This window comes from Ambystoma mexicanum, chromosome 9 (genome assembly GCF_040938575.1).
Source record: "Ambystoma mexicanum isolate Mex_15411 chromosome 9, UKY_AmexF1_1, whole genome shotgun sequence".
Lineage (NCBI taxonomy): Eukaryota > Metazoa > Chordata > Amphibia > Caudata > Ambystomatidae > Ambystoma > Ambystoma mexicanum.
In genome coordinates, this window is record NC_090931.1 from 352,283,274 (window position 1) to 352,306,371 (window position 23,098).

General features: G+C 46.3%; 1 protein-coding gene across 1 annotated transcript; it reads left to right on the forward strand.

The window, feature by feature from the left end:
• The first annotated feature begins 1,942 nt into the window (after positions 1 to 1,942).
• On the forward strand, positions 1,943 to 17,548 carry LOC138488049 (C-C motif chemokine 5-like). Its single transcript, XM_069614771.1, has 3 exons — positions 1,943 to 2,101; positions 12,664 to 12,775; positions 14,601 to 17,548. Exons 1-3 carry the CDS (start codon positions 2,029 to 2,031, stop codon positions 14,686 to 14,688), a joined length of 273 nt encoding a protein of 90 aa, XP_069470872.1. The 5' UTR covers positions 1,943 to 2,028; the 3' UTR covers positions 14,689 to 17,548.
• Positions 17,549 to 23,098: the final 5,550 nt, after the last annotated feature.

Sequence of the window (23,098 nt, forward strand, 5' to 3'; positions counted from 1 at the left end):
GTTACACAATGAGTTACATAAAAAACAAGAACAGCAGTACAGAGCATAAGTTAGTTACAGTTACATCACATAGATAAAGGAGGTATAACAATTAAATACAGAATAGCAGGATGAAACAGACATTTATGCAGCCTCCTGGGTAAGGAGCCAGTTTTTTACATTTTTCCTGAAGCAGGGGAATGAGGGTTCTGCTCTTAAGGCTAGAATTGTTGCTAAAACAGAGAAGCTACTGCCCCCTGATTTCTGTAGCTTGATTCTAGGAACCCTAAGGCAGTGTAGTTGTGAGGTCCTAGTGGGGTCTGATAGGTTTCTAGTCAATTTACAGGTCTGATATTTAGGGGCTGAGTTAGAAAGGCATTTATGGGTGAGTGCTAAGGTTTTGAATGCTATTCTGTCTTTAATGGATAATCATTGGGCAATGTGTCTTGTTGATGATATATGATGAGCTCTTTGTATGTCTAGGGCAGTTCTGAGTGCATTATTTTGAATTGTTTGTCATTTTTTTAGGTTTAGCTTGTTAGTTCCTAGGTATAGAGCGTTACAATAATATAATTTAGATAAAATGAGCGCTCTAGCTAGAGTAATGCAGCTTGCTGTCGAACGAAAGGGTCTGCAGGCATTTATTAATTTGCAGGTATAAGCTGTGGCAGAGGCTGTCTCATTGACTTGTCTAGACAAAGTCAAGGATGAGTCGAGGTAAACGCCAAGTGTTTTGACTTCCATGGACACGATTATGTTGATGCCATCTATAGTAAAGGATTTCAACTGATTGTCTAGTTTATTTATTTTTGATTGGGAACCAACGAGAAGTAATTCAATCTTATCATCATTGAGGCAGAGGCCGTGTGTGGGCATCCATGCCTGGATGATAAGATAAATTGTATTCAACAATTTTGTGTCCGAGTCGTAGTTCCCAGTGATAGGGAGGAGAATTTGGGTGTCATCTGCATAGTTAGTGTAGGTGACACCCAAATGGTCGAGGTCATCAAAAAGGGGCTTGGTAAAAATATTATACAGCGTCAGTGACACGCAGGACCCCTGAGGTACTCCACAAGTGACCGGTGCTGGATGTATGTTTGTATTCTCAGAAAAACCTTTGTTGAAGAGATGCTGTGCTTACAGCCCAAAACAAAAAACAAAGACATTCTGAAGTTTTGTAAATCAACCGGAACTGTGTTTTATCTACCCTCAACTCAAATCTAAGACTCAACATAGGCAGTCTGGGGTACCAGTAGTCACAAATTCAACTTGCAAGCTGCTAAGCAGCCATCCCCACCGATCAATTCTACAGACAGTACGCCAATTCTTACTTGCCAAGTGGCAATTATCGTTAGCCAATGGCTACTGGCGAATGAAAATTGTGCACCCTGCAGGGTACTATTTTTGTTCCTTATCTGTGGAACTGTTGGAACATGCATGTTATCTGTGTTGTTATGTGTGGCGTCGTGAGCAGTGCAGTTTATTAGTATCTGGGGCTTATTTTTGGTAAAATGTAATACAAACGGTGCACTTTAAAGCACACTGGCCGAGTAACATTGTTCAATACTGCTGGTTGCACAGTTCATCAAGTCATCAAACCCGCACACTCACACAAAATTGCTCCACACACTAGCCGGTCGTGTGTCCTGTCTGCATTTCCCTACTGCCCAATAGTCCAGTAAGCCCATGTCACCTGTCCTTGGTGTGATTAATTTGTCCACCCACAAACAAACCAAAAAAACCTCACCTGGCCTCGCAGCATCCTGCCTGCACGATGTCTTTCCTCTTAGCCCCCCTTAACACCCAGCAATGGAACGTCACTTGAAGTACACACATTTCAAACCTCCACCACATCCTGTGCTTGGTGGGTTCCACTGCACTTATCTATGTCTACTCTGGAAAGCACGTCATCTCCTGTCAAAGTTTCCCCTCCTGCACTAAAGGACAGTGATAAATAGAAGAGGGGAGGCATGTAGCCGCAGACAGACTGTGGGTGATATAGCGTGCGCTTGTTGCTCGCTGAGTTAGACTCCCGGTTCCACTGCTGCCATGAAGGCCTCGTTGGCTGCCCTCGCTGCTCTCCTGCTTATTGCCCTGTGCTCTGAGGTCCATGCTGCCCCAGGTAAGTGACATGCATGAGAGCCAGGTTCACTGGATTATTTGTGTGGTCCAGATCAATTGAAAAATTCCTAATCGGAGCAGATCGTTCTAGCAATAGTGCTGGCTAGAAGAAAAGGCAATACCGTTTGCTCTACTGATTGAGGATGACGAGTTTTAATATGGAAAATACTGCACCAGGAACAATGATGTGAAAAAGCCTCAATGACTCACTGTCTGGTTATGAAAAGGCCTGCTGTGTTACAAAGCAATCAATCCTAAGATAAATGCATCCTTTGCCCGACACCTTATGAAACTAAGCCATGCTGCAAAACGTGTTTTAAGCTTCTCATTCTTTCCACCCCAATCCTTTTCCTGATATCGTCTGGGTCAGGGTTCTCTGAGTCTGCTCCCCAAGACCTAAATCCACTCCATGTTTTCAGTATATCCACACAAGGCTCATTATGAGTTTGCTGGTCTGGAAATAAGGTGCTGGTAATAACCTCCAAGTCTGCCCATAGGGGCTGTGATCTACTAGCAAGCCTGACCTGCGGGTAGTTCAGGACACTACTGGCAGACAATTGCCACAATCACTGGTACCGTATTAACAGTGCTGGTGATTGCGGCGTCCCTATCCCATGGAATCCCATGGGACTCTGTGGGACTAGGGATTTACCAGTGGCTCCGCTACCAGTAATATCCTGGTAATACCGAGATATCGGGTGTCAGAGACAGTACGGTAGTCCCCTGGTATCCCGGTGGAATTGCCAGTGGCATACCGGGAACTTGTAATGAGCCAGAGGGCCTCACTACAACTTTGGTGGTATACTGTTGGTAAATTACGGCGGGATACCACCAAACTGTATTACCATTACCGGCACTCGGTCCAGTGGTGTTACTGCCGGATTGTGAGTGCCGGCAACGATTGTTAATCCCCATTCCATGGAGTCAGGATTTGCTGGTATTAGCAGAACCGGTAATACCGGTGTCAGTAATACCAGCGATTTTTGCCAGTAAGGCACCTGATTTACCTCCAACTGTACCACTGGCAAACTTGGACTTTGCTGGTGCAGTAACGTGCCAGTGAACGGAATTGCTGGTACGTTGTTACCGCATCGGCAAACTCCTAATGAGGCCCAGTGTCTTTAAATTAGAGTTATTCATAATGTTAGATGTTATCCTGAAAATCTGATGGGGTTGGGAATCTTGACGCTAAGACTTGGAAACACCTGCTCTAGTGCCACCGGTCAAGCCATAGACCCTTAACCAGTCACCCAGCACATGTGGTGTCTCTTTTCCGCACTATCACTGCCTGTCTCGCCTACCTTTTAGCAGATCTGTGGCCATTACTACCTTAATAAATACGTCCCTTGCAGAATTCGTAGCTTTTACCTCTAGCTTCTTAATTTAAAAACTTGCAAACTGATGCTTCGGATCCAAACTTACCCTGGCTAGGAATTCTGATTAACATCATGCAGCAAGATTGTCTTTATAAGTAACCTGCCATGGCATGCGCTGCTCTGCTCTGTCACAATCCATCTCGGGAACCTTGATGGGCACACCTAGCAACCTCTAAGAAACAGGATGGAAGAGCGGGCTTAGCTAGTCAGAGTAGAATGTAAAATGGCTGCCCAGCTGGCCTTACTTCTGAAACCCCACAGTGCCTCCTGACCAATCAGAAGGTCGCAGCGGCAGAAAGCAGGAGAGGAAAGCATGAGCCCATTCGCCAACATCACAAGAGTTCTGAAAATATAACAGTTGTCAGAGATCACAATGCTGCACTGCATGTCAATCCCTCCCCCTCCTAGTGATGATTACCCCTCCATACTCCCCCCACCTCCCAGTGCCTATCAGTAAGACCTTCACAGAGAAATTTCTGTGTGATGCTCTGGTCAGCAGCAAAGAAGAAGGGCTAAAAACAGGCAAAGCATATGTACTTGCCATCACGCTGACAGCACACATCTTAATCTATGATCTATCGTTGCAGCCAGCCCTGTCCCATTTATGGGGCCTATGTGAAGTAGCCCCGTGGTCACATTTCTCCAAAGGTAGATAGTCACCCTTCTGTGGTCGCAGTTATAAGATTACGTTTTCTGGCTCAAATACACTCTATTGAAGTGGAGTGCGAAGAATGGGTGGTGTACTGAAGTAAAGTGTGGGTGATTGGAGGGTTAGGATGGGTATGTGATGTGCTAAACAGATATTGTTAGATTTGCTGTCCTAGGAACTTGTATCCATTAACTGTGTGCCTTGGGGGATAATTCTGCTGTCTAACAAAGCTGCCTGAAATATTTCTGCCCATACAAGAACAGCTCTTCTATCTAAACGTTGACGTTTATAACGTATGTGATCTGAGCAATAGGTATGGCTCTGTGGAGTTACTTTGTAAGGTTGGTGTGATCTTGGGGTTAGCACTGCTGATACCAGGGCCTGTAAAATATTCATAAATGGAGGATAGCTCTGCTGTCTGTGCCCGAGCCTGTACAGCTTTTGCAATCTGAAAGATAATTAACTGTTTAAAAAACAGGGGCGGCTGCAAATTTTGGCTCAATGTCTAGATGTATACGTTTTTCGTAACGTAGGTGGCATTTAGGTTGGGAGCGTGTGTGATTAATGTGAGGACGTGCACGGATAGGGAGGCTCAGAAGTGTGGGGCCGCGACTTCGGCGGGACATGGTGAGCTTAGAGCTCTGGAGCAGGGCTTCTGAAGGACAGGCTTAATGAGAGAACAGGGGGCACCTGTAGTAGAATCGAGGGACTGCGATGATCAGGGGGCACCTGTAGTAGAATCGAGGGACTGCAATGATGGCGGCGAAGCTGTGTGGGGCACGTGCTCCGGCAGGACAGAGAGGCTCGACAGAGAGGCTCAGGGGTGTGGGGCAGAGACTTCCGTGAGATACAGAGGCTCAGGGCTGTGGTGTTAGGCTTCTGTAGGCCTGGCAGCTCAGAGATATGAGGTCTGGCTTTCGCAGGGCGGGGCAGGCACTTCTGTGAGATACTGAGGCTCAGGGCTGCGGTGTTAGGCTTCTGTAGGTCTGGCAGCTCAGAGATATGAGGTCTGGCTTCTGCAGGGCTGGGGCAGGGACTTCTGTGAGAAACTGAGGCTCAGGGCTGCGGTGTTAGGCTTCTGTAGGTCTGGCAGCTCAGAGATATGAGGTCTGGCTTCTGCAGGGCTGGGGCAGGGACTTCTGTGAGATACAGAGGCTCAGGGTTGTGGTGTTAGGCTTCTGTGGGTCTGGCAGCTCAGAGATATGAGGTCTGGCTTCAGCAGGGCGGGGCAGGGCCTTCTGTGAGATACTAAGGCTCAGGGCGGTGGCGTTAGGCTTCTGTAGGCCTGGCAGCTCCAAGATATGAGGTCTGGCTTCAGCAGAGCGGGGCAGGAACGTCTGTGAGATACTGAGGCTCACAACTGTGGTGTTAGGCTTCTGTAGGCCTGGCAGCTCAGAGATATGAGGTCTGGCTTCTGCAGGGATAGGGCAGGGACTTCTGTGAGATACTGAGGCTCAGGGCGGTTGTGTTACGCTGCTGTAGGCCTGGCAGCTCAGAGATGGAAAGTCTGGCTTCAGCAGGGTGGGGCAGGGACTTCTGTGAGATACTGAGGCTCAGGGCTGTGGAGTTAGGCTTCTGTAGCTCTGGCAGCTCAGAGATATGAGGTCTGGCTTCAGCAGGGCACGGAAGCGACTTCTGTAAGATAATGATGCTCAGGGCTGTGGCGTTAGGCTTCTGTAGCCCTGGCAGCTCAGAGATATGAGGTCTGGCATCTGCAGGGCGGGGCAGGGACTTCTGTGAGATACTGAGGCTCATGGCTGTGGCGTTAGGCTTCTGTAGGCCTGGCAGCTCAGAGATATGAGGTCTGGCTTCAGCAGGGCGGGGCAGGGACTTCTGTGAGATACTAAGGCTCAGGGCGGTGGCGTTAGGCTTCTGTAGGCCTGGCAGCTCCAAGATATGAGGTCTGGCTTCAGCAAAGCGGGGCAGGGACGTCTGTGAGATACTGAGGCTCACAACTGTGGTGTTAGGCTTCTGTAGGCCTGGCAGCTCAGAGATATGAGGTCTGGCTTCTGCAGGGATAGGGCAGGGACTTCTGTGAGATACTGAGGCTCAGGGCGGTTGTGTTACGCTGCTGTAGGCCTGGCAGCTCAGAGATGGAAAGTCTGGCTTCAGCAGGGTGGGGCAGGGACTTCTGTGAGATACTGAGGCTCAGGGCTGTGGAGTTAGGCTTCTGTAGCTCTGGCAGCTCAGAGATAGGTCTGGCTTCAGCAGGGCACGGAAGCGACTTCTGTAAGATAATGAGGCTCAGGGCTGTGGCGTTAGGCTTCTGTAGCCCTGGCAGCTCAGAGATTTGAGGTCTGGCATCTGCAGGGCGGGGCAGGGACTTCTGTGAGATACTGAGGCTCAGGGCTGTGGCGTTAGGCTTCTGTAGCCCTGGCAGCTCAGAGATATGAGGTCTGGCATCTGCAGGGCGGGGCAGGGACTTCTGTGAGATACTGAGACTCAGGGCTGTGGCGTTAGGCTTCTGTAGGCCTGGCAGCTCAGAGATATGAGGTCTGGCATCTGCCAGGCGAGGCAGGGACTTCTGTGAGATACTGAGGCTCAGGGCTGTGGCGTTTGGCTTCTGTAGGCCTGGCAGCTCCGAGGTATGAGGTTTGGCTTTTGCAGGGCAGGCACTTGGGGAGGGGTTGCAGGCCAGTCCCGCAGGGGAGCAGAGGGACGGCGGCCGCAGAGTTGTGCGAGGAAGGCCTTCTGGTAGGGCATGTTAGCTTTGAACTGGGGGCAGGGCCGTTAATATGGTATCAAGAGTGAAACACTACAGTGTGGTTCCCTCTGCGCATTCTCACAACAACCAAACGGCACACACAACCCCTTAACAATACCATGAAATCATTGCAAGTTAAATAAAGTTTTATAGAGCAGTACTTAAAAATACTATATAGACAACAACTTAGAGAGTATTACAAGAGGGAGTTCAATTTTATTATCTCATGTCTATGTTAATTGGCTAAATTAAGTCACACTCCTAGATTTTGCTGTTGCAAAAGCGTTTCTTCCTGCAGTGTAATCCATGTTTCCCATATAATGGTGCGTTATCTAGGCATATAATTCGAACATATGGCGACTGATGGCTATCCCTGACATATGTAAGTATATGGGCAAATTCTTGAAATAACTAGCAAATTGTGTGCGCTACAGTAGGTTAACAGCAAAAGCTGGCAATTTGAGTGAGTAGCTGGCACTGATGTCAGTATCTCCTTTTCATTTGGTTGCAACACCTGCTATGTGACATAAGTATGTCAACATATCATTCTCAGTATCACATCATGTTTATTTCGAAATATTGATATTTCATAAAACAGTTATATTTCATAAAACAGTTAATCAGCACATTAATTTACGAACATCCATCAACAACCATGTAAATACACAAATGTAAATGAACATATCATGACAAAAACTGGCAACCTCGACATGTGATCGCGATGCCGGGCAAATCGGGTGGGCGCTTGGGCACGTGATGTCAACACTTGCATGTTTACGATTTACCCATGCACATGTTTATCACAGTAAACTGCACACAAATAGCACATTGCCCTTTGACACCTGCCACAACAACAAATGACAGCATCAGCTTAAGCACAACCCTCTCATTTGTATGGCCCACCTCTACTTTACCTCATTACCCTCCCATTTTCCCAACTCCTAGCCATTTTGCCTAAGCCTTGAAGAGCAGCAACACACATAAGGGGCCTGATTCATGGAACGTTTTCCTATGGGACTGCGCCATTATAAAACAGTTCCATGAATCAGGCCCAGGGGAATGATACTGGATCTTTCCCAACTTGTGCAAACATTGGTTTCCTCTGTTTCCTAGTGAAGAGTAAATAGAAAATAAATCCCCATGTATTGGGAACTCTCGCCCACTGCACAATTTCACAGGCCAATAGATAGCCAAACTCTTAGAAATAGTTTCCAAAATATTTTTAGATATGTCAGGTTATTCATTCAAAGATCACTGTTCCGTAATGTGGTGTTTGAATAGTAAATTCATACACCTAGGTAGGCATTTGTATACAAAAAGATTTACATTTTATTATTATCATGAGCCGACGCGTTTCAAATTAGAGGTTGAAACACACCCCCCATTTGCATGTTCTTTTTTTTCCACCACCAGCATTTGTACTGGTGTGTTTATCCCTCACTGCAACCTCACACCAGTTGGGTATAAAGTTTGACTCATCGCTGGTGTATTTACTTTTCTATTCATGACTTTGTGCTAAAGATCAATCTCTGCATTTTTTTTAAAGTGGCTAATTGGTCTAAACTCGTAGTTAAAGGGATTCGGGTTAGTGGGCACATTAAGGGATGGACACCGCAAAAAAATCGGTCCTGGACTGTGGTATTATATACAGCGTTAGTCGGCGTCAGGAAACAGATAGAAACGAGAATAAAAAAGTCTATATTCATCCATAAGAGCTGCCTTGCCATGGATTTAGGAATAACCCACCTTCATAAACCCCAGCTGGGCCCAGAACATAGAAAGTAAGGTTGGGGAAATTACAAGAAAGGAAGATGAAGGTAAGCTTGACTCCAATTCCCGTACTTATCTTTAATCTTATGATCAAACAGCTAATCACCGAAATCATAACAGTGCTAATCTCTAAAATCATAATAGTGCTAATCATCAAAATCATAACAGTGCTAATCAACGAAATCATAACAGTGCTAATCACCAAAATCATAATAGTGCTAATCATCGAAATCATAACAGTGCTAATCACCGAAATCACAACAGTGCTAATCACCAAAATCATAATAGTGCTAATCATCGAAATCATAACAGTGCTAATCACCGAAATCATAACAGTGCTAATCACCAAAATCATAATGGGAATCGGGAATGGTTTGTTCAATGGGGACTTACCAGTCCCCCCAGGGTCGGAATGGACCGGTAAGTCCCCATTGAACGAGACCGGTGCCGGACCCAGTATTGGAGGCAGCCATGGCGCAAATAGCACCATGGCTACCTCCAATCACGGAATGAGGCCCCATGAATATGAAAAAGGAGAGCATATATTTGGCATTGATGGACCTGCGCACTGCAAAGTCAAGTGCATCGGTCAAGGTTGTAGCAATGTCTCAAGGACATGAATTTCCCGGATGACCTGACACATATTTTAACATGTACACACAAGGGTAATGATGCATGTGTCCCATCTGATACTGATGGGCATTGTACCTCCTGATTCACACTGGAAACGGGTGATAGACAAGGCTTTGTGTTATCCCCAATACTTTTCTCCTTGTACACAAATAGTCTCACTTGCGCATTTTGGCACTAAGCATGTGCCTCCACTCGCCTATGCTGATGATATTGTTTTGTTGTTTAGGACCTTGCTTTCTCTGCAAAAACACATTGATGCATATACAAAGTTTATGAGGGGACTTGACTTGAATGTTAACATTTCAAAATCAGCAGTAATGGTCTGCAAACCAGGTGGTCATTTGAAAAACAAGAGGCCATTGGGGCTCATTCTAAGTTTGCCCGTCTGGAATTAACGTGCCAATAATTCTGTTTACTGGAACGTTTCCTGACCGGCAACCTACAAGTTTGCTGATGGGGTGGCCTGATTTACCTCCAGCCAAGAGCTGGAGTTAAGTCAGACACCCCAGTGGCAAAAAAATAGTCGGCATAACTGGCGCCGGTATAACCGGTGCAAGTAATACCAGTAATGCCCCCATGTAATCCTATGGGACTCCATGGAATGGGGATTAACCTACCGTTACTGGGACATGTAATCATCTGGTAATTCCAGCAGACCAGGTTCCGGTAACATATTATCGTCTGGTGGTATCCGATCAGATGTATTGGCGGCATAGCCACCAGACTTGGAATGAGCCCCATTGCCCTTTTGGATGAACAATAAACAGATGAAAATTGTGGACTCCTATGAATGTTTAGGGCTAACTGTCACCTCCAGTCTCATTGGCAAATCCCATGTAGAGAAACAAGAACACAGGATTCAATAGGCCATTTGGGGTATATTCAGGTTCGCTGAATCGTATAAAGCACTACCAAAACCAATGATGCTGTGCATATATAAGGCAAAACCAAAAACTGTTGCATGATATGGAGCAGGAATTTGGGGCTTCACCAGTGTTTTGGCTCTATGCATCCAGGAAAATTCCTTTTTGAAACTATTTTAGTTTGACCCCTATCAACCTCAAGCGACGCTATTCCCAAATAATCAGACAACACCTTTCTTGAGGATGATTTGAGGTTGGAACGATTATAGCTTTGGGTAAATGAAAGGGCAGTTTTGACTAAGTTAATAAGGAATCACATTCAAGGTAGTGAAAAAAATCATTTTTTTGCTTCGGTTGTTAACCCATGTCAAACAAAGCCTGCACAGTGGTGATGCCTCAGTACGGGTCCGGATGATACCAGCGGGTTGCCGTCAGGCCCGTAACGATTTACATGCGACTGACTTCCCGGTAACACCAGGGGATTACAACACCGGCGGCCCGGAAAGTCAGGCGCTGGTAAATTCTAAGTCCCCATTGCCGTAGAGTCCCATAGGACTCTATGGGAGTGGAGCCCATTGAAGCACCGCCACCGTTAATAAGGTGCCGGCGCTTCAGTGAAAACTCTGCAGGTGGTTGCCGTTCCGCCCAGCAGGTCTGACCTGCCGGGCAGGATGGCACCCACCCGCAGAGTTGTAGTGTGCCGGTCCGGAAACAACGATGCCGGTAAGCTTACTGGCATGGTTGTTTCTGGACCGGCACACATAGAATGAGGCCATCTTAGTTTCACACTACAGCAGGGATAATGGGAAATCTAGCCACTGATATTAAGTCTAACTTACGCTAATGATTTCGAATGGAAAGAGAAGCGAGGGACTTAGGAAACCCATTAACCGAACACATTTATCTTTGCTGACCAGCCTGATTCCTGGCTATTTATTATGACGTAACACTAAAATGGTTAAGTTTCAATAACGAGAGCCTGTTTTAATGCTCTGTTTTTAAACGTGGCTTCTGCAAATTGGACGGGAACGAATCTATCTGAGTATAGCTGTCGCATTTGCAATCCCTCATAAGAAATTAGAGATACCCTGAAAAACTAAATAATGTTGACATTCAATTACCTTGAACCTTTTTGAGAGGGATGGTAATTTTATTCTGGAATGTTTCAACCACATTTTTTCGAGCAGTTTTGTTATTGTTCATAAGCAGGCAAACTTTATGAATCTTGGGAACTCATTTGGATGCATTGTTGATTAGAACTACGTATTTTTCTTTTTTCAATGTAATCGCTGTCATCTTATTATGTGGTTTAATGGAAGTATTTCTGAATTAACTTTGACAACAACAATGAGGAGACCTAGTCCCAGCCTTATCTAAAGTTATATTACAGCAACCTGTGCACTCTAACCAGAAACTGCTTTGCTGAGGAGGTGAAGGAGAGTTGGAGGATCCGGATGTCATTGTTTTTAATCAGAGGACCAGAAAAACGCCGCTCCTTTAGAAATAAGGGCCAGTTCAAGATATGGAGTTGTTGAGTTAGACAGGAAGGGTGTTCGTTTGGTTCCGTGACATAGTTGGACATTTGTAATTGTAACACTAGAACATTGGAGATGCCTCTTTAGAATTGAGGTGTGTGGAAATGATCTTTTAGAACTGATTTCAATTGCATAGTTTTCAGCCACAGGACAAGAAAGACACCAGTTCAGGGTGTGCAGTAATAGGGTTAGTTATGGGGGTGCTTCTTTGCACAGTTGTGTAGTTGTTGCACCAGAGAGGGCAGCTGCCACTTTAAAATTAAGCTACAGAGGAGATGACTGTTTGCAAATGAGATGCAGGTCATGGTTTTTGGTTGCAAGCTGAGAGAGATGCCGGTCCTTTAGAAATGAGAACCAGTTTGCAGTGTGCGATTGTAGGGCTTATAGGGTGACCTTTAGAAAGGAGGATGCGTCCAGAATAGGAGGTTATACTGTGAAGGTTAGGTGCTTCTTTATAATTGAGGCGCATTGTAAAATGTGGTTCCCTCTCACCCTGCCAGAACTCTTCGTCCTTCTGGCAAGCTCCTTCTTGAGGGTCTGTGCTTTACGAGGGGCAGCACTGGCAGAAGCTTGTTGCCTGTGCTAGCTCTCACCATGTGAAATGCTTTCTCTTAGATGAGTATCGGGCAGCTTTCTGCACATTTCCAAACATTAAGCTCTTCTATCAAATTTTATCTTAACTCTTATTTTCTTTTTTTCTTTTTACCCATCCTCTGCGCCAAGAGGCCCACATATGGGGTGAATGAGTGCTCAATACCACTATTGTGTGATGGAGTTGCAGCTCAGGATTTGTGGTCTTAGAGAGTGGTGCTGTTGCATTAGATTTGAGGGAGAGTGGTGCTGCCCCTTGATTATGTGGATTTCGTGGTCTGGGTTGAAGAATTAGAGAGCGCCCTGGTGCTTTAGCTCAGGGATAAAGTTCCTAAGTTGGATTTGTGGGGTTGGAGGTCTGCAGGTATTTGTCCCTGGAAGTGTTGCACGGGACGCCAGTCTTGCACTACCAGGTACTGATGCTGTCCCTGTTTTCTTGCAGTGGGATCTGACACAACACCCTGTTGCTTCTTCCACGCCAAGCGGCAGATTCCTCTGAGACATGTGAGGGAGTACTACTACACCAGCAGCCGCTGCCCAAAGCCTGCCGTTGTGTAAGTGCCACACCGCAACCAAGTGTTTTTTGTGTCTACTGGGCACAAGAGTAAGCGCCCCAAAAGCAGATTTGGGGTGCGATTGCACACATACAGTTGGTATGCACCTCTGACATTGGTAAAAACAAAAGCGCAGTGTGTGTAAGTCGCCATCATTCTGGAGCGTCATGCGATCCATGCACACAGGTGTTGTAGGTGGAGAGTATGCTGGGCGTCCATACTTCTTCGTAGATAAGATTGCTTTTTCTCTTAAAAAGTCCTCCCATTGTCTGATTCGGAATCAATTTATATGCACACCTTCGAGGCAAGGAGCTCCAGTCACTAGCAAGCCATGGCAGACACCACGAAAGAATGCAGTGTATATGCACGCCTCACAGGGCTGACAGGTCAAAATATCAAGTGAAAATAATGGTAATCCAACATATTGGGCCTCATTACGATACTAGTGGACCGGCACCCGCGAATGGGCAATTACCGGATCATTACAGCCTTGCCAGACCCGGTAATTGGCCATTTGCGGGCACTGGAAAAAAATGCTCCCCATTCCCATTTGAGCCCCATAGAGTCAGACTTGGTGGGCAGGAAGGCACCCGCGAGCATAACTTGTAGTTTGCCAGTCCGCTAAAAACAGTACCGGTAGCTTAGCAGTACCGTTGTTACCGGACTGGCAAACTTATGACGAGCGAGGCCCATTGTCTATGTACCACCATAAAGTAAGAAATACAAATTTAAAAAAATGATACCTGGCTCATTCTTGATGTAGGGTAAGAGGGTGCGAGGGACGGAGGTGGTTTGCAAATATTGAATTTGTAGATCAATTTTCCAGTACATTAGCAGTAGATCCCATTTTTCCTCCATGTGTAATGTATTTATTAGATGGTCGATATTTGTGCCCTTATTAATAGGTCAGTATTGAGGTTCTCTTTAACTCTGTATGAGAGATTTTGGCATAAATGCAGCAAGCAGACTCTCGCACTAACAAACACATCTCAGGACCAGAGGTGTCACCACAATGCTGAGGCTAGAGCTTCTAAATTACAGACAAACCACAAACTATCACTGCTACCAAAGCTTAATGCAGCGTGTCTGCACACACTAAGAAGCCAACTCTGTAACAAGAGTCTAATGCAGTGGGCCTGGGCACTGTAGAGACAGAGAATGCTTCTCACTAATAAACCTTCCTTGGTACCAGAGTCTAACTTGATCATGTCTGCATAGCTCAAAGGCAAGGAACATCTCTCACCAGCCAATCATGTCTGTCATCATCATGCTCTAATGCAATGGGTCTCCATACCTCGGAGGCAGCGAAACATCATTTACTAGCAAACCTGGCACCGTAAACTATCCAGCCAACCATGGGTCTCCACACCTCAGAGGCAGTGAAACATCGTTCACTAGCAAACCAGGCACCGTAAACTATCCAGCCAACCATGTCTGTCAACATCAGGCTGTAAGGCAATGGGTCTCAACACCTCGGAGGCAGCGAAACATCATTCACTAGCAAACCTGGCACAATAAACTAATGCAGGGTGTTTTCACAACTCAGAGCCATAGGGTAGGTATCAGAAATAGGCAGGCCATCTCTGGCCCCGGAATTCAGCAAAGTGCATCTGCATAGCTCAGAGGCGGGAGTTGGGTGGGGGGCTTTCTCACTAGCAAACAATGAGTGGCCCTTTAAAGAATCTCATACTCAGTAGCCATGTCCCCATTTCAACCTATGAAACTATAATGACAGAACCATCATATCAGGTGTGGGGGCTTGCCACATGGCTGTCAGCCCTCATCAGCAAACTTGCCTTCTGACCTGATCTTTCTCTTTCCACAGTTTCATCACCAGGAAGAACCGCCAGATTTGCACAGACCCTGAGTCGGACTGGGTCAAGGACTATGTTAACAACCTGGAGATGAACTGAGCGGATCACGAGTAAAGGCTCCGTTGGAAAATGTATCTACTTGTGATTCAAGTGTCGATCATTACACCCTGGGGGATCCCCCGAGGGCCGCCTTCTCTCACTGGAATTACTGTGGCTTGCCAATATTCCCAAGTCCAAGCTTTTCTGCAAATGTCCTGTTATCCGCATTTAGGCTATTGTGGGCGCTTTCTATCTACATCAATATCTGAAGTTCTTGCCACGTTCAGGGAGTAAAGCCCAGGCTTTGGTTATAGGGGGATTTGCCTAAAATCCCACAAAGTATGACAAGATTCTGTGTCATGAAATCAGGAACACTTTCCAATCCCTTCCCATTAAGTCCATATCCATCACCTCCCCTCCAACCCGGTCCTCCCACTCCCCCCGGGAGCTTGCAGGTACATCATTCACATGCTGTCATTGACACTCTAAATCATTACTGAGGGAGTCAAATGGTGAAATATCTCCATGCATGGGATTTTACTGCTGACATGTGCCCACCTGGCCCAAGGGGTGGGTTTGGGCACAGTGGCTCCAAAGCCAAAGGATGCCCACCTACTCTCTATAGGAGTTTGTGTTGCCTTGCTGTTTGGCAAGACCTTTGTCTGAGTCAGAAGGTCCAACTGCCCCTTGAGGCTAATACCCAGTCTTCAGTAAGAGCAGACATTTATATGTTAGAGCAGGAACAACTCTCACGCATAGGCCCATATTGTGTTTGAGTCTGGAGAAAGCCTTCAGTGCCCCCTTAAAACGTGTATTGTGCTAGTGTCTTCAGAAAGCTTTCTTTGATTTGCAGAGAACACCTGTCCGACCTTGGACCGTATATTGAGGCTATGAGACGATTTTGTATGTGGTAGAGAGAAAACGTGCCTCTTACATCCGGTCTAGAATGGTGCTGGGGCCTAGGGAAAGCTCTCTAATGTTGAGCGGAAACAGGTGTGCCTCATGGATCTATATTGTGTTTGGGTCTTGTGAAAACGTTCCTTGAGTTGAAAGGGTACACCTGCATCGCTGGTCTGTTTGTGTCTGGGTCTAGAAAAGGTTTGCTATGGTTGCCTGGGATCCCCGCCCCATTTTGTTGTGGATTGTACTATGAAAAGCTTTGTGTAGGTGAGAGAAAGGATCTGTGCTGTGTTTGGGTGTGGAAAAAGCTTTTATTGAAGAGAAGGGAAGCCTGGCCCACAAGTGCCTGTATTGTGTTTGGGTGTGGAGAAGCTTTCAATGGAAGAGGGGATGCCTATACCACAAGCAGGACCTGTGGTGTGTTTGCATGTGGAGAAAGCCTTCACTGGAGGTGAGAAAACGTCTGTCCCATATGGGGCTGTATCGCGTTTAAAACTGGAGAAATGGTTCATTGGAAGAGTAGGAACACCACTCCACATGGGCGTCTGTTGTGTTTGGGTGTGGAGAAGCTTTCAATGGAGCAGGGGATGCCTACACCACAAGCAGGACCTGTGGTGTGTGTGCATGTGGAGAAAGCATTCACTGGAGGTGAGAAAACCTCTGCCCCACATGGGGCTGTACCACTCCACATGGGCGTCTGTTGTGTTTGGATGTGAAGTAAGCTTTCATTGGAGTAGAGGAGCTCCCCCTAAGCCTATATTGTACTTGGGTCTGAAGAAACATTTCTTTGGAGGGGAAGAGTTGTCTTTCCTAACATAGGCATGTATTGGACATTTGGACTTGTATTGTGTTTCGGTGTGGAGGAAGCTTTCATTGGAGGAGAGGGTATACCTGCCCCACAAGACGCTATTTTATATTAGGGCCTGAGGGAAGATTTTATTGGAGGAGGAAGAAGAAGGCCTGTCCCATATAGATCTGTGTCGTAATTGGGTCTTAAGAAAGTGTTCTTTGCAGGAGTAGGGTTGTGCTGCCTCAAATGGGCATACATTTTGTTTGGGTCTAGAGAAAGCTTTCATTGGAGCGGAGGGGCTGTCCTCTACCACATGGGCCTGTTTTCTATTCTGGCTTGGAAAGCCCTTGTTTTGGTTGAGAGGAAAGAACTGACCTATGTATGCCTGTATTGTATTTGGGGTTGAGAAATCTTTTTATAAACGAGATTCGCACCCAGCAAAGGGCCATTAGCCAATCAGGTATCTGGAACAGCAGAGAATATACATTCTCTGCCCACTGTTCGAGCCAACTGAGGACCTCCCCCGGGTGGCGCCATTTTTCTTTTTTTGTATGTGGGGGGAAATAAGGAGTCTGCCTGTTTCGCTCGGGCTGGCGGGCCGTTACCGGCCATGACGGCCCCCTGCCCAGGCGTGAAAACCATAATATTTACCCAAACGAAACAAATGGACAGAACAGAAAGTGTAATGTTTTTCACGCTTTTGTTACGTCACAGTGAGGCCTGTACTGGTCTTTAAAGCAATGCCAAAAGAACAAGCTTAGCAGGACAGTGTGTGCCACTTTTATGGATCAATTAGGCCACCTATTGGCCTGCTGCACCGTGCATCTCTTTGTTTTGATCCATGTTACCTGTCTAACGTGATTTAAATCCTAGCATCTGCCGCAAATGTTCCCAAAATTGTGGCACCAAGGAAAACCCACCCAATTACACTGAAAAAAGACACAATTTTTAATTTGTAAATGTGAGGCACTTATATTGCTGCCAAGGTCCACTGTTGATGGGAGTCCAACCCTGCTGCCAGAATTCACTCACATTAGAAATTGTGAAGGTGGGATCTGAAAGGGAGTGGGTGCAAGAAGGGGAACAGGTGGCATATTAGTAGCAAATAAATGTTGATCTGTTTTTCTCCCAGAACCTTCAGAGCCTATGGGTCATTCTACGGTCAAGACTCTCTGTAATATGAATCTGAAATAAAACACGCTAATAATGTCAATGGTTGGCAAGGTCCAAGCCCGGCTGCTATATTGTTTTTAAAGTATTGCTCGTGAGCACTGACTTATTTAGAAAGCATTGTTGGGGGACCTGCAACGATTAGAAAAAAAACTGAGGTAAGGGATCTATCTTTAAGTATATATTTAGAATACAAATTGAACTAAATAGTGAAATAAACCATGTATTTTCCTTCTCACTGATAAATGGGCCTCAGCTCCCAAGTTACAATAATGTATGTAGGATTACTGTGTGCATTTAATAATGCTGTTATGGCATTCAAAGAACAATGGTTGGTGGAAAGGGGGTGCAGGAGGTAGGAAAGAAGGGAGAGCAAGAGGGTGTGATGTTGGAAGAGATATGTGTGACTATACAGTGCCTAGAAGCAGGGTGTAAACATGAGGTTTAACGTATGGAGACCATTGAGACAGGACAATGAGAGAGCAGTCCACAGGACACCAGTTCTTTCCCCCTGGCTTCCGTCACAATTCTATGCCAAGAGACACTTCACTTTATGGCCCTCATCAGGAGGTTGGAGGTAACCATGCCGCTTTTAGCGGCATAGTTGCCTCCTTACCGCAATCCGGCCCGGGTCCCTCGAATGAGGATTTACCGGGCCATCGCAACCTTGGCAGACTCAGTAATTCCCCGTCCGAGGAACCCGGACCCGGTCCATCCCCATTCCCATTCGAGCCCCCATAGGGCTCAATGGGAATGGGGATGGAGCTAACAACGGGCCCGTTAATGACGGGCCTGTTGTTAGCTCCCTGGTGTCCTCGCGGGACCCGGTATGGACGCCTGGTTTTTCCAGGCGCCCATTGCGGGTCCCGCGAGGAGACCTCGTGGTAGGGCGGAATGGGTTTACCGGCACCTTTAACGGTGCCGGTAAACCCATTCCGCCAACCTTATGATGAGGGCCAATGTCATGCATTATATAAATGGTCAGTATATTTATGTCCTTATAGCTCCCAGCTAAGAACAACATCGGCTGTTAAAGGCCTCCAGTCGGAATGAAGCCAGGGCGTTAACAAGAACAAAGGCACTTTAAGAGGCTGCTCTTGGCTACATGGCTGTTAACATCCGGGTCGCCCACGTGAATCTGATCAGAAGTGCACCATAACACTGTGGTATCTTAGATATATAATTGTCTTAGAATGCCTGTGCATTGGGAAGCAAGCATGCATACAACCATCCTTACTTTGAGACCCTGGCTAAAATGCAACACAGAGAAAGGTACCATTTTCTCAGGACAGACTTGGCACCCTCATAGAGTAACTGATATCACAGCCATTGTATCTTTACATCCGAATCATAAGGCGGTCCTCATCAGTCTGCATGCTTCAATGTCACAAAATTGTTAATGTTGGGGAGAGTGTTTTGAAAAATGAAACGAGCACCAGGCCCAGTGTGCATTATGGACTCAAGCATACAATTCTTCCATAACAGACATATTTGTCAAATGCAAAGCTCTGTGGTCGTTGCTATGTTGCGAAACTGCTCTTTGATGTCATGGCCACTCACTGTTACTACTTGTACACTTCCCTTTTGACATAAGGGCATTTTGAAAGAGTACAAGATTAGTGTACCAAACCGTCCATCTTGGAGTGATAATCTTCTATTAAATAATACTTGTTCTGGGGATTGTAGATTTTGATAATGTGCTTTGCTCAGTAAGACAAATGTAAAGTTCATAAAATGACAATATACGCTGGATATGATTATTAGAAATAAATATTGTAAGTTGTTAAAAAGAGCAAGTTTGGAATGTTAGCACAATTAAATAATTTCATTTTTTTAATAGCTGCTTTTTCTGCAACTATTCCTCCCAGCAAGATATATGTTTTTGTCCTCTGGTCGCACGGCTGAGGTGGCTCTAGAAAACATACACCAGACTACATGACTCTCACCCACATAAAAAGAGACAGAGAGAGAAAGAGGAAGAGCGAGAGTGGAAGAGAGAGAGAAAGAGATTGCAGAGAGAGAGTGGGGCCGAGAGAGAGAGGGAGAGGGCGAGCGCTAGAGCACCGTATCTTTTGCAGGTTGCAGCTATGATATGATATGGCATTTATAACGCGCCTATACACAAGTGTTTCAAGGCACGACAAGTCAAGGGACAGGAAACAGAGGGAAGACAAACAGCGATCCTACTAGGCCCGGTGACATTGAGATCGCACAAGTGCATGGGGGAAGGGAAGGAGAAAATTGCAGGGGGAAAGGGCAGGGGCAGTGCAGTACCTAGAATAACAGTCAAATAAATAAAGACAATAATTAAAAGTGCGGCCAGCTGGTGGCAAGTGCAAGGGTAAGAGCAGACATCAGGGGTCAAGTGCTAGTGGGAGCTGTAGGAATACAGATACAGTCCCCAAGTGCAAGGGCTGCCATCGGGCAGTGCAGATGTGCAACTGACGGGGAGGGGACCTGGGCCCAAGATCAGAGGGTAGCCAGGTAAACAGCGTAGATTCAGAATCAGCCAGGAGATCAGCAGGGGAGAGGAGGAGAGAAAGCAGAAGAAAAGAGGAATGTCTTGAGGTGCTTCTGGAACCGGAGATGGTTCTCCTCAAGTTTCAGAGAGGCAGGGAGGCTGTTCCAGAGGGAGGCCCCAGCAGAAGAAAGATCTACCACCAACTTGCTGCTTGGAGAAGCCACTGATCCTGAGGGAGTTGGAGGTGAATGAGGAAAGAGATTGAGAGGGAAGGTATTTAGGAAGAGAGAGTTGAAGGTATTGCGGTCCCAGGCCCCAGAAGGCCTTGTGGACAATGCAGAGGGTTTTGAACTTAATCCTCGCCACCACTGGGAGCCAGTGAAGAGATTTAATTCCTGGAGAGATACGATCCCTGGGCTTGAGGCCAAGGACAAGTCTCGCAGTCCTGTTTTGGATGAGTTGCAGAGGGCGGAGAGTAGAGGCAGGCAGATTTAGAAAGAGACTGTTGCAGTGGTCCAGCCTAAAGAGAACCAGAGCTCTGGAGACAGTGAGCTTCTGGGGGAAGGAGAGGAAAGGAAGAATACCTCTGAGGGGGTGCAGCTGGTAGTGTGACTTCTTAGAGATGTCAGAGATGTGAGGAAAGAAGGAAGGTGTGGAGTCGAAGATGACCCAGAGGGTTTTAGCCTCACAAGTGGGAGCAGGAAGAGGGCCAAGAGAGGCCGACCAGAGAGCAACAGGAAAGAAAGGAGCAGGTGTGCCGATGAGGAGAATCTCGGTCTTACTGGCATTAAGGCAGAGATCATTGGCGGCACACCACTCCTGGATTGCGGACAGATAGTCAGAGTTGAGAGAAGGAGAAGAGGAGGCAGAAGGGAGTCTGAAAATGAGTTGAATGCCAACCGCATACCACTGAAAGTTGGGGCAGTGAGCGGCAATGCGGTGGGCAAGAAGTTCCAGGTATTGGTTGAACATCCAGGGAAAGAGGTTAGACCCCTGGGGAACACCACAAGTAGAGATAAGATAGAGGAGAGGAAGGACCCAAGTTGGACCTGTGAGGATCTATCGGAGAGGAAGGAGGTCAGCCAAGCCAGGGCCTGGTCGGTGATACCCAGGTTTTCACAGAGACAGTTGAGCAGGATGGCATGGTTGCCCTTGTCAAAGGCAGACCAGAGATCAAGTAAGATGAGGACACAGGGGGTGTTGGAGTCAAGGTTGGAGAGCAGGTTTTCACTATGTTTAGGAGATCAGTTTCCATGCTTCTGGCAGCTCTGAAGCCATACTGATGGTCATGGAGACAACCAACAGATTCAGTGTGAAGATTAAGGTGGGAGATGGCCAGCTTTTCCAGAAGTTTGCCCAGGAAAGGAGTGATGGATATTGGATGATAGTTAGCTGGGCATGAAGGGTCAGCAGAGGGTTTCTTAAGAAGAGGGTGCACAAGGGAGTGCTTCTGGGCAGAGGGGAAGACTCCAGTGGCAAAGGAATGATTGCAGAAATCAGCCAGAGCAGTAGCCAGGGTGTCAATGTGGTCCTTAATGGTTTTGGAGGAACAGGTGTGAACCTGTTTTGACAAGACTTTCTCTTGTTTAGAAACCTCGTCTGAGGAGAACAGGGGAAAGGCAGAGAAGGAGGTAGGAGAGATGGCCGAAGAAGGGTCAGAGGAAGAGCATATGTATTTAACATTATTGTTATGGAAGGCGGTCGACCAATATGTTCTTCAAAAGATAATAGCAATGGTGTATTTTAAAGCATACATTTCCAACTACACTGGCTGGAAAGCTATAGGTATTACAGATGGTTCTGAAGTCGAGCCCTACAGCAGAGGTTGTGCCCCTATTAGATTAAACCTCTGCTCAGTCAAAGGGTTTTCATTAGGTTATTAGTTTATCCAGTGCCATTTGTCACCCGGAGGTTCAGAAGCAGGAGCGGACACAATGAATGCATGTCCATATGTGCAAATAATGATACAGTTCTATCCTGGGACATGAAAAAAAACTTGACCACAAAATGTGCCACTCTGGAAATCATGTGCAAAGAGTATATATATTCATCAGAGTCAATGAGCCTAAAAAATGCGATATGCACATCATAATTCCTGTTCCAGAGAACAGGACACTGAGAATGTCTGTTCACATCTGGGTCATTGTATCCAAAAACAGCAATATTTTTAAAATGTTCCTGGGGCAGAACCAAGAGGAACCACTCTAAATTACTTCTGATTACCTTGCTATGCTCGATCACTCGCGCTAATGGCTGTGAGATGTTAATGCCTCTCCACTGACGGATATTCACCTCCCACCAGTGACCTTGAATCATTTGCAATGGCAGTACCCTTCAGGAGCCGCCAATCTCCTGCACCAAAAGCTGACTCTGCTGCACACATATCAAGGATTAGCCATGCACAGTGGCGGATGGTAAGTTTGGGCGCCAACGGCAAGGAGCCTCGTGCTTGTTTCTACGCTAGCTGAATGATCATTCAGCGGTTATAGGTTAAAAGTTCGAATCAAAAGGTTCGAAATACAATAGGTTCAAGTACATTTGCTCGAAAACAAAAGGTTCGAAATTCTTTTTTTTATTGTATTTTTTTATTTTTTGGGGGGTGGGTCCCCACAACCCCCGTTTTTGTGGTAAAAACACTTTTTTTACCAAAACGAAAACCCCCCAAAAATATATAAGCAAAAAAAAAAAAAATTCTAACCTTTTGTTTTCGAGCAAATGTACTCGGCCCTATTGCATTCGAACCTTTTGTATTCTCACCTTTAACCGGACACCGATGTTTCACTTAAAAAAAGAATTAGCATCCTTCATCAAGGGCCGCATGTGTAGAGACCTGTGCTAGCATGACCATCATGTGCATTGCTCATGAGTGATGTCCCAGGCTGACCTCGGAGTATGTGGCATGCTCTTCCTCAAGGAGCATGAGGAGCCCCTCAGCAGGGCTCAGAGGGGCCCTGTCATTTTGTCCGATTAACAGGCATTAATGTTAATTGGAATCATGTGCTGGCCTGGCGATAACACAATCATCATGATTAGATTGTCCAAAACTGTTCATGTGGTTTTTAACAAGCTGCTGCCTATATTTGACTTATGATGACTGTTTTATTTATTGTGCCTCATCTGCTGCAGTGGACTATTACTTTACAAACTCA